Source organism: Sphaeramia orbicularis, chromosome 19, assembly GCF_902148855.1.
Source record: "Sphaeramia orbicularis chromosome 19, fSphaOr1.1, whole genome shotgun sequence".
NCBI classification, from domain to species: Eukaryota; Metazoa; Chordata; class Actinopteri; order Kurtiformes; family Apogonidae; genus Sphaeramia; species Sphaeramia orbicularis.
Genome location: NC_043975.1, coordinates 31702518 through 31714883, shown reverse-complemented (window position 1 = coordinate 31714883; position 12366 = coordinate 31702518). Strand labels below are relative to the sequence as shown.

The 12366-nt window shown below is 38.6% G+C and overlaps 1 protein-coding gene across 3 annotated transcripts in view; it reads right to left on the bottom strand.

The window, feature by feature from the left end:
- Positions 1–12366, bottom strand: part of svild (supervillin d) — a 60750-nt gene that overhangs the window by 15562 nt on the left and 32822 nt on the right. For 2 of the 3 annotated variants that reach the window (XM_030121912.1, XM_030121914.1), the window contains 3 exons: positions 10815–10923; positions 6449–6966; positions 6215–6350 (listed from right to left, as the gene is read on the bottom strand). In XM_030121912.1, the coding sequence (XP_029977772.1) occupies positions 6215–6350; positions 6449–6966; positions 10815–10923 (763 nt within the window). The remainder of the gene's footprint in view (positions 1–6214; positions 6351–6448; positions 6967–10814; positions 10924–12366) is intronic. The other variant, XM_030121913.1, reaches the window with a different exon arrangement.

Here is a 12366-nt window from a genome sequence, read left to right as displayed (position 1 = left end):
GAAAGCTGTGTTACGGTAATTGATGGTATTCCACTTCTAAATATTTGAAACCTTTTATGGCCCTGGCTGTGTTTTCACTGGCTGCCACCACTTATTCCTTCATTAATAATGAGCAATTCATTGCATGTAATGTACCATGAGGTGACTTCCTAAACACAGATTGTCCCATGAAGGCACACAGACATACAAAAAAGTGAAAACAGTGGAAAAGTAGGACATTGTGAACTCTGGTTTGTATGTGCATGTGTTTCTGCACTTCTTTTGTCAGTTCTGTCTGCACTAGATAATATACAGTGTCCAATTGAATGTGCGGGTGCAACGCCAGGTCAGTATTTATTGCATGATTCAAAAGATAATGACAAACAAATGACTTAAAGTCTTATAAAAACTACACATGTTACAGTTAGGGACTTTTTTATGGATGAATGATGGCCTGGATGATCTGCTGACTATCATTTTGTAACTTCAAGCATCAACGTCATAGTATGGCTAAAGCATTCACAGATGTTGGCAGCTTTAAAGAGAAAAAGATTTTTGGTTCAAGTGTAAACTGCACACAGACTGTCAGTGGCATTATGGTGGGAAGAGTCTCCTTCCTAAATCTTCTCAATGTTTTTTTTTTTTTTACTTCTATTCCAACACTGACTGATTCCAGGTTTACATCTAACATGTTTTATATTTTAAAGTGAACTTCCTACAGGCTCTCTGACTGAAAGGGCAAAAGTTTAAGCCTTAAAGCACAATAAATTAAATATCCCCAAGAAGGACTGTACCTGCATACTTACTTATATGCTGTAATCTGGTTGTAAAAAAGCTGAGGAGAAAAGACAAATGAATGCAACAGGTTTGTAGCAACCTGTGTTATTTGTCCCAATAGGCCTAGATTTTAGATGACTGGAAAAACACAGTTTGCCAAACACTCTTCTGCTCAAATGCACCAAAACACTAACATCCCACCTAGCTTTCTTCCCTACCACACACAGACAAACACACTCAGCAACAGTGCTAACAGACTTTTTTGTTTTCTAAACTCAAACACATTGCAACAATGTGGTCAAATATTAGCCCGACATCAGACAAAAGAAATACATTAAATCACTCTGACACACACAAACAGCACGTTAGAGCTTGAAAGAGAACTCTTGCTGATTTCATAACATGGACAGAATGTCATTTATTTTCTGACACACAAAGATGTTTCTGCACATAACACGCTCAGCCCCTGCAGCGAGCAGCCTTTCTCTGGAGTCAATCAGCGAGGGGAAATACCTTGGCCTGACAGGACCCCAGAGAGAAAGGAGCAGAGGAAAGGGCCTGGGCCTCAAACACCCACAGGAAACCATTTTTCTCAGCCCTGCCTTGGTGTACAGTACACTGCTGGCAACACCTCAGCCAAACCAATGAAGAGCTATCTGCTGCGAAGTGAGGGCCAGCAAACCGCATTCATATACAAAGAGCAAGCGTGTTGACAGCTCTGATTTCTCACTAGGAAACCTGAGAGAGGGTGAGAGATTGTCCAGAGCACAAACAAATGAAGGTAAATAAATTAAGTAAGTGTTATAAATAGTTTGTGTTAAGCTCCACTGATCTGCAGTAGGATAGTCTGCAGCATATTTGGAAAATTTTAACAGTTTATTAGTTGAATAAGCTGTTAAAATTCCACCTTGTCACATATTGTACGTACCACAGATTATCTGTTGCATATCACTGACTTTTCAGCATTTATTGCATGAATTATGACCACAAAAATCTGTATTTTTTTAATTGCTTGAAATGTTTTAAATACTGGACTACTGTTAACTGAGGATAATTCGGGGTACATTGCATTACATTAGTAGTAGAGGCCCTATGCCTATGATTTACAAATCTGACAACTACTTTGACATCACAAATGTGTATTTCTCTCTCAAGTGTCTCACTGATCTCTGTGGCTGTCAGAGGTTTATTATTGTTGTGCCTCTCGGTCCAAGTCTTGCCTGAATGTACACAAATATTTAGCGTGCTACTGAGGCTGAGGTGTGTCTGGGTGAGCTGCATATCGTCACAGAGGAGGAAGAGCTACATGTTCCAAACACAAGACAAACAATGGGCAAGAAGCTTGGCAAGTTGCAGTATTAGGAAAATAAATATATTAAGTAAAGAAGTTAGAAGAACCACAAGTTAGGAAAACCTCAGTCGCATATCATAATATTCTCATGCATCATATTGTGTTAAATGGTAGTAGGTTCAGCCAAATCTGCATCACAACTGGCTTTAATCATAACATAACTCGTAACACGATGGTCGTGGCACTCAACATCACAGTGATGGAAATGCACATCACTAACACAAACTCACCTGAAGGGACGGGGAAAGGCTGACAGGCAGGTATCAGAGTCAAAGAAAGGGGTAGAGTCACTGGTTGAGGAGGGAGGAAACTGGAAAGGTAAAAGCGGGGCAGTGGGTGAGGAAGAAGGAAACAGGAAAGGAAAATTAACAGGAGGAGGAAGAGCATAGCAGGGCAACGTCCACATTAAACTGGAACAGCTGGTGGAAGGAGAGGGTATCGGCGTGGGAGAAAAGACAAGGGTCATTTAAAGCCTGGCACAGAGTTGAAGAGAAAGGAAGAGGAAATCAATTGTTTATAAGAGGTCATGATGAGAAAGCAAACCCCACAAGCATAATTATCATCACCCCACCCCCCGAAGGGGAGGCAAGGGGTATTGTTTTTGGTTTGTTGGTTCGTTGACTCTCTAGCAGAAAAACTATTAGTTGAATTCATATCAAATTGGGTTTATAGATTGCCAGTGACCCAGAATACATGTCATTATATTTTGGGAAAAGTACATCAAAGTTAAAATTTTTTATGAATTTTTAAAATACTTTTTCTTCTCCCATTTACTTATAATGGGTGACATTTCAAATGCCTATAAATACCAAATTGGGTTTATAAATTGACAGTGACCCAGAATAGATGTCATTACATTTTGGAAAAAGTAGGTCAAAGTTAAAAATTTCTATGAATTATTTAAATCTTTTTTTTTTCCCCTCCCATTTACTTATAATAGGCGAAATTCAAAATTTCAACAAAAAACATAAATTTTGCTTCAATTTACTTCAAACTTGGCACATTTATAGAGGCAACTGATATGCTGACATCAGCACATGACTAGACATGGTGACATCAGCTGGACTGATGCAAAAATAAGCTACAATAAGTACAAGGGGTGGGGTTTGTTGTGCCTGGTACCACTTGTTGAAATTTATGAGGCTACCATCTTTACATGGAATAATTAAACATCTAATGGATTTTTTTTCTGTTTGTAGAGATAGAAAAAAGAACCATTACTACATTTAACTCCTTACAACACATTAAGTTTTCTATAATTGATTCCATTAGTAGTCCGTTTAATACTCCCGAAGCCTACTCCAGCACAGTGTGTGGCTTTTACCACTCATTTTTAGACAATTATCTCTAATGCATTTGCTGGGAATCAACACACATGAGACTGTATTTCAATCCGGTAAGTAGTCTTAATGAACTGAATTTTCTGTGGGGAGATGCAGGCTAAGGGTTTCTGAGTTTTGGAGAGTGATCTCTATTGAGTCATAACTGGAACAGAAAACCCAGACATTTAGCAAATCCTACAGGATTTAAGAGCAAACTATATTTTAATGCCTGTTATTACAGTGCTGTGTATTTCGTTACTTCTATGATTTAAATAGAATTAATCATGGGCTGGTGACATGTCGCTAACAGCCAGTGTAATGTGTGATTAACTGTAATTATTTTAGACATCACAAACCCTCTTTCAATTAAATTTGCAGCACGGCTTCACTTTACAACACAACGGTGGTGTGCAGAACAGCTTAGCAAAGCTTAACAGGAAACATCTGGAGTTGGTTGGAGTTGACCATGATGTGTATCATGTGTGTTACACTCCCCTGGCCTCCCACTGCTCTGGCTTGGCTGTGTATGAGATAAAACGCCAAATCCAAATATGAAAAAACAATGGCCTCTGCACCAATGAGAAATGGAAATGTCACCGGAATAGTCACATATGAGTAAATGGCCCAAATCTAATGCAGACAGGGCACCGAGGCCAATAATTTAGCCAAATGGTCCATTATTGCTCTATTATTTCATGTGACTGATGCTCTACAGTAGCAGCTACAGCCCACAGCAGGTTCCAGACCAATTCACCGTCACTAACCTCCGAGGGAATTAACGGAAGAAATTTGCAGACATTTTGGACACAAGTTCGGACCTCATTCATGCATGTCAGAGTCGAGGATGCAGTTCTTGTGCCATTAACGGATCTACAGTAAATCTTTTATAGAGTCTGTGTTGATTTATCATAATGTAGGGAGGCCACACAAACTTAAAATGACATCAGTCTCCAGTATTTGGTCAAATCTTTGGCTGAATGCTTCGATTAAATGTTTCTTTTCCCCAGACCAAAGAGTGGAGTGTAAGATTAGCTCATATTTGGATGAAGGATGAGTCCAAAAGCAGAAATCTGCCAAGAGATGGTCCATATAAATAAACATTGACATCACCTCAGACCTTGCATCTAGTTTGCTGTTGAGAGGCTGAGTAAAGGGTGTTTAAAAACTACAGTCTGGTGTATAGTTGCAGACAAAGTGTCCATTTAACTGTTAACTTCCATGTATTAAAGTGTGGTTGTTTTTCCACTTCAGTGCTCAGTGAGGGTGGTCTTGTTTATTAAAGACAAGAGCATGCCGAGACTTGCGTGGACAGAGTGGGCCATTTCACAACACTTCAGCTTAACATGTGTCAGTTAAACCCACAGTCCTGACCTGTGCGCTGACCTGGATATTTACGTGAAGAATACAAAACCTTGCTTGTAGAGATTGTCAATTTTCTGCTTTTAAGTGGAAGAAGAGGGCAAAATCCAATAAAGGAAGGAGACCTTAACCTGGAAGATTCGCAGGTGTTTGGTTACGGTGCAGGATTTTATTTTTACAAGAGGAAAGGGGTGTGTCTGTCTTTCTCTTTGGGAGGCTAGCTAAGCCCCAGATCTCTGGCTTTGGCATCACCGCTCCCAGATCTGCAGCGCCCCAAAGCTCTGCTAACCTCACACCCTCTTGGCAAAACTCAGTAAAAAAAGCTGACTCAACAGAGGAAGAATGTATCCGCAGCCAAACTGTTCTCTCTCTACACATTAAGTTCACAGGAGGCCTGGATATATGAAGGGATTTTCTCGTGTTGGCCCGTTCATTCAAAACAGTTTTTTTTTTTTGGCAGTTTAACATTTTTGATGTAAGGTATTCACACATACAGTTCTCTCTGATGCAGGTGTGTTGGAAGGATCATTTGTGTAAATCTGTGGGCCTTCATTAAGTAGTGTTGTGTTATGGCCTTCTGTTTAAGATTAACAGTTTCAGAATAAATTGGGTCTCCACAGGTTTCAACAAGTTAGTTTTAAGACTTCTAAGACCTTTTTAAGACCATCATGATTGCAATTCAAGACTTGATTCACATCGATACTGGGAAAGAAATTTACAAGATATGAGGGAAAATTGGAGTCAGATGCTCTTGATCTGAGTAGAAAACAATATGGAGCGATGGCATATGGTGATGGTTTACTGATGGCTTTTTACAGCAGCTTTATTTTTATTCCTGATCTCCAACAACAACTCTTATGTCTTTACATTCAAAATCCTTATTCTGAGCTTTTTATTTTATACAGGTTAGAGCTGGCTTTAAAGTTTTTTTCACTACTGAGCTACAACTCATTGACCTTACACTTACGCATAATAGAGGGTTAACTGAAGCAATTCCAATGAGCTTTAGGGCATTTTTGACACCATGTCGGCCTACAGACCACACTGGAGCTACACTATCCACTCACTTATTTCTGCACGTTAACACAAACAGCTGACAGACTAATCACCTGGCAGAAACTCAGTGCATTTAGGCCAATGGACATGGTCAAAATGATCTGCTGAAGATCAAACCAAGCACCAAAATGAGAAAGAATTCACTTTGAATGTAACATAGCTGTTGGTGCTGAATGGGTTGGTCAGAGTATTTGAGGAACTGCTGATCTACTAGGATTTTCACACACAAACCATGCTGACGGTTTACAGAGAATGGTCAGAAAAAAGGGAAAATATCTAGTGAAAATGCCAGAGGAGGTCAGAGGAGACTAAAACAACCACTAGAGACAAGTGAATGCGGGACAGTATCTCTGTGACACAACACCCTCACCTTTTTCTTCCAGGCATTTTCAGCATCTTGCAGCTGGCAGAAACGATCAGCCAGTGATGTCTGGATCAGCTCAGAGGGCTTAGGCTTCTTCAGTCTATCCTTCTTCTCACATTCTTCACTGGTCAAATCTGCTAGTCTACAGAGGACAACCCATTTTTTCTGGTTGATCACAGCTTTAATGAAATGTTAATACTGAGTACAATGCTGTGTATGTATATGTGTGTGTTCACTGACCTTTGTTTGAGTGAGGAGGTAAAGCTTCCTTCCAAACTGCTCTCCAGCTCCTCAACATCCTCAGAGATAGTAGAGGTTTTCTCCAGGCTCTCATCAGGAGAGGGACTTCGCATCTCTTCAAAACTCCCTCTGCTGCTACCGCTGCTGTCTTCCCTCTCTTGTCTGTTGATGCTGAAGCATCCTCCATCAGTGAAATCATCAGTTAAGGACTCATCCTCTCTGTCATCTTCACCATTGACCTCTTCCCCTAACTCCTCCTCTTCGTCCATTTCCTCCTCGCTCACAGAGTGGCTGAGTGTGACACTGCTTTGTCGGGCTGGCACGCACTCAGATGTCGAGGACTCGCTGTGGTCTGACTCAACACTGGTGGAGCGGCTTTTCTTTAGGATTCCCTTGATGCCTCGAGGTTCCGAGTCTTGGCGCTGCAGTGTGGTGGGCTGGCAGGGAGGCGAGGGAGGGGGAGAGGCATCTGTGTTTTTGCTGAGAGCCTTGTCAGCATGGAGGCTGGAAGTCTGAGACTGAGAAAGAGAGATTATTTCGACTATGAGCCACTTAAAAACACTTGCAACAGAACTTAAATTACAATCCATGCTCCTTGATTATAAAATGTAACTCTCACCCAGATCACATTTTCCAGTTGCAAGTTACTTACAGTTTCGATATCAGAAGTGAAAATTATTTTATATTGCTTATCTCAAACCAAAACAGCTGTATAACAACAACTACCCATAAAAACACAAGATTACTGTTAATAACGCTGTTAAGATACACAGTAATAGATCGAATGAGAAGAAGTGGAGAAGGGTTAAACTTTTGTTTCATTTTCATTTTTTCTGTCCAAAGTAGCAAAGTCCGAAGTTGAGTGTGATGTTTATTAGCTATAGGCAGCCACTGAAGTTGCCATCCGTGTGAGCTGTTGTTGATGCTCTTCTCATGGCCCTCAGGTAGAAATTTTCCTGGCATTGAAAACGTGCCCCATTTTATGTAGCTCGCTCTTAAACCTGCCCCAACCTGTGCAACACACAGTTTAAGTGTAATCCACTTCCTCTTAATGCCGTCCAACTAAACTTATTTCTCCAAGAGAACTTAAGTGCTCACTTGTGTTTCAGTTCATTAAGTGTCTTCACTCACTATTTTCTTGCTTGTGCCTGATAAGTACAGCACAACACTAAACAGAGGTGAGAGGGAAGCAAAATAAGTTCCTCTTTTTCCATCATCACCTTCAGATAAAACACTTTTTTGTGATAGGGCAAAGCATTTGTCAAATATTTGCAAAATGAGGGTGATTTTAAAAAGGAGTAGAAGTGAACAAAATGCTTCACAATAGACACAGACTGTGAGAAGTTCGTCCTTTATCAACAAATCTACAATTTAAAAGAAAAAAATACAGTAAATATACTGCAAATATGACCAGGCAATAACCAGTATAAACACAACAACTAATTGTATGTGTTCAACATGCTTCAGCTTAGATGACACAACAGCAGCTGGAACAATAGCAGATGACCTACTGACTGGTCAAAGGTTATAGTGAAGTGCTGATGTAGGAGGAGATGAAGGAAGAGGCAGACAGTGGGTCCAATCGAGGGTAAAAGTGCAACACAAACCAGGTGGTCTCTCTAAATGAAAAACACCAGTGCACAAAACGTGTGTGGAAACTTTAGGGGTACAGGGGTAGTGTTAGGGCTAATGTGAATACAGACATTTTTAAAGATAGATTTTATGTTTCATGACGATTGTTGATTTAATAACTCTTCGTCCAGTTAAAGGAGTGATATTTTGCTTTTTTTGAAAAAAATGGAATTATGTATTTTAAAACATTTCCCTGTGGTCTACATAAACTGTAAATGTTATACTTGGGTCTGAATTCTTCATTAATTAAACTCTACAGGTCCATCTTCAAGCCCATTTCTGAGTAATGACACCAGAAAGATCGTTTTGAGCGCTGGTCCTTTAAATGCAAACGACCTCACCCCCTCCAGGTTGTTGGCTGTGCTGCTCTGTCCCGTTCAACCAACAACTGAACATTTTAGGTAATTGGCTCGAAGTTTGGACATATTTTCAGTATGGACTACAACCGCTGCTGCTGAGAAACAATTATGTCGTACTCAGAGAAATGTTCATAGGAAGTCTTGACCTTATATGTGCAAATGTCATGACGTAATTAGTTATAAAACGTAACAAATTAAAAAGGAATTAAAACAGGTTGTAGAAATCCACTCGATTTTTGCCAATATGAATACAAAGAAAGTTTTGCAGCACCTGGAGGGTTCAAATTCAAACTTTATGAACTATTAGGGTTCAAATACACAAATAAATGTACCAAAGACTAATAAAACTGGGTTTAGCAAAATACGACCCCTTTAAAAGTGATACGCTAGGTCAGGTTATGAGCAAATCAACAAATGTAGAGAGACTGACTGAATGTGTGTGTACCACTGTACACGAGTGATATGAATCATTATCTGTTCGTCAGCTTTAACACATAAAGACCCAAACATCCACCACCAACCAAAACCATCTACTGATCTAAACAGTTTAATCCTTGTTCATGCACTAATCCTATTAATCCATGTGCATAATTGGTGTAAAATGCAGTTTGTTATCTTTTCATGGTCATCAGATGTGACCCATTTGGACATTCAGATGCTCCGTAGTGAATGTGGAAACACCGTCATCTTCTACAACATTGATTCACCAGGAAAACCCATGGAGTTTGAGAAATGACAGTGGATGGACAAACTTGGTTTATGTTTTGCTGAAAAACATCACTTTTTCTTCAGTGTTCTCTGTTTTTGATATAATAACCCTCAACATTACTCTGAGCTTTTAAGAACATCTACATGATTAATAAATTAAATGTAGGAACATACCTGATTTTCACTGAAAAAAAACACAAAATGTAGAGGATAAAATTACGATAAATGGTGATAAAGCACTTAAAGGGCCAGGAGACTTTCATCACCAATTTTTCATCAAATCTGTAAAACCCCATTCATATCCTCAGTATCACTAATCCGTAAGTCTTTCTGTGATTACTCACCTGAATCTCATCCGTCACGGTAAACGATTTCAATCTGCCATCCACCATAAACAACCTATGTGTTTACAAACAGAACCGGGAGGTAACTTGGGCATCTTCGGAATTTTTTCGTGGCGTGCATTGTGTGAAGCGGAGGCTCGTGCCGCTGCCTGGCATCAGCGGCTGCTAGAAATGCGACATGGAAACGGCTGGAGCTCTGCTTTCCTTCAGCCGTTTCCATGTTTCAGCCGTTTCTGCATCGTGTTTGTTTCATCCATACAATATCATATGGTTGCACTGTCGCCTGGCATCGGTAGTGACATGAGCTTCCGCTTCCCACAATGCATGTCAAAACAAACTTCCAAAGATGCCCGAGTTACCTCCCAGTTCTGTTATAAACACATGGTTTGTTTATGGTGGATGGCAGTTTGAAATCGTTCACTGTGAGGGAAGAGATTAAGGTGAGTAATCACAAAAAGACTTACAGATTTGTGATACTGAGGATATGAATTGGGTTTTACAGATTTGATGAAAAATTGGTGATGAAAGTTTCCTTTAAGCTTTAAGGAAGGTCCTCTATGGAGCAAAACTGGAACAAATTGTGTGTGGAGACAAAACAAATATCAAACATAATTCAATTTTTAAAAAGATATAAATCAATAAATATATAAATAATATATAAATAAATAATGACTATGAGGGCTGTTTATTTATGGACAATGTTACATTGATAAATATAATTATTGAAGAAAATTGTTGATCTGTTGATCTCTGTATGAATGTACTGCCATGATAATATTATTGTGCACAATTCAATTATTGTATTATGTATTAGTTGTGGGTTGAATGCTAAATTAAGAAAAATATATTGTTTGATTCATGAATTAAATTATTGATAAAGGTGTATAAGTACTTGAGTGGTAGGATTAAATAAGTTTATACTTCTTCCTACTCCTTTTCGACCATGCAAATTCAGACTTGCTCATACTTGAAGATAGATTCTGTTAATTTAAATGTCATTTTGGTTTTGTTTTATTTTGTTTCTTTGTATGTTCGAAATAAATAAATACAAAAATAAAGGTTAAATATAGAGAAAATTCATTTGGGAACTGCCACTAAAGTAACACCAGGTCCTTATGGGTTATACAAATAAACTGAACCAGAGTCAGTGGAAAACAGAGCCAAAGTTAAATTGAGTCAGACCATTGGATGTGGTCATAAAAAGCATTGGATATGAACAATCAGAGGACATTATATTCATATTTGGGTATACTGAGTTATGAAAACCATAAGACAGTTTTTTTTTTTTGCAGTATCTATATACTTCAGGTAAAACAAACTGACCTGTTTTTCCTCCTCAGTGGTGACACATTCATCCTGATCCTTTGCTGTAGTTTTACTAGTGGTGTCATTTTTCTCTTCCATTCCTTTGCTTGTACTGGTTTTAAAGATGCTAAAATGCCAAAGGTAAACAAAGATTACTGAAACATGTACACAAAGGAAGATAAACATTTATTTGTGAAGACCTTAATGTAAGAACATCTACCCATTTTAGTATAGTTACACATGACACTGTTGCATCATAAATTTAAAGCCCTCTGAGACAGATTTCATTCCTAGTACTGAAGGAAACATTAATTTAGTATTTGTATTAAAACTAGTAAATGTGTAGCAGTGAATAACCACAATGGACTCATTAGAATCTGTGCAATGGCGTCTCCAGAGGTTGTTTTTTTTTTTGTTTCCTCGTCTCCCAAACACTTAGGGTGTTGTCACATACTGATTAGATGTGCTGAAATCAATGCAAACACTGGGTCCATACTAATGATAAGGTCGTGAATGTTTAGAGCTCACTAATAAATCACTGCCAACTCTGGAAGAAGGAAACAACCACAATCTCATGATCAACTCCTCTGATCACTGACTGGTTTTGACTTTTGGAAGGCAACAATAATTACTCGACCTCTGGCTCAAGAACTTTATTTTGACATGGACGTTATCTTGTAAGATATTTTCTTTTGTTTAGAATATTTATTCATTCACAAATGCACTTGGTTGTAGAAGAAAAACAGAATTACTTATGGGTCAGTGAACTCATTATGTCCTTAACCTACTGTTTATATGGACACACAGTCTACTCAGTCCAGATTTGATTCAGTGGTTAACTGTGCTACGTACAGTCTCACTGCTGCAGCTTTTAACTTCAATCTGCTTTACATCACTAAGCTACCACATAGCCATGACTGCTGGTGCAATCATGCATGTGTATGTGCATGAAAGTGCGGTATGTGTGGTACCAAAGGCAAGCTCTGCAGGTTCATCTGGTTTATCTCTGAAGCTGTTTACATCATTAGACAGCCATTCATTTGGCCTGCAATTACCTCTGTGCTCCATTTAGCCTCTTGGTCTGCATGTGATTGCATCAGTGAAGTAGTTTCCAGGTGAAACAATTTGTTATGCGTTTGCGTTATACAGTATGTAATTATTCGAACTGTGTGAAAGTCAGTTCTTTTCAAATGTTTAAATGCTGTTAATGAAATTATACTGTCCACACTAAAAAATATGGCAAACACCTATAGCTCTGGGAAAAAATAAGAGACCACTGTAAAATGATCACTTTCTCTGATTTTACCATTTATAGTTATGTGGTTGAGTAAAATGAACATTTTTGTTTTATTCTCTGAACTACAGACATTTCTCCCCAGTTCCAATAAAAATATTGTTATTTAGAGCATGTATTTGCAAAATACGACACATGGTCCAAATAACAAAAAGATGTAGTGTTTTCAGATCTCAAATAATGCAAAGAAAACAAGTTCATACTGATTTCTAAACAACACAATACTAATGTTGTAATGCAGTAAAAGTTCAGACATCAATATTTGGTGGAATAACC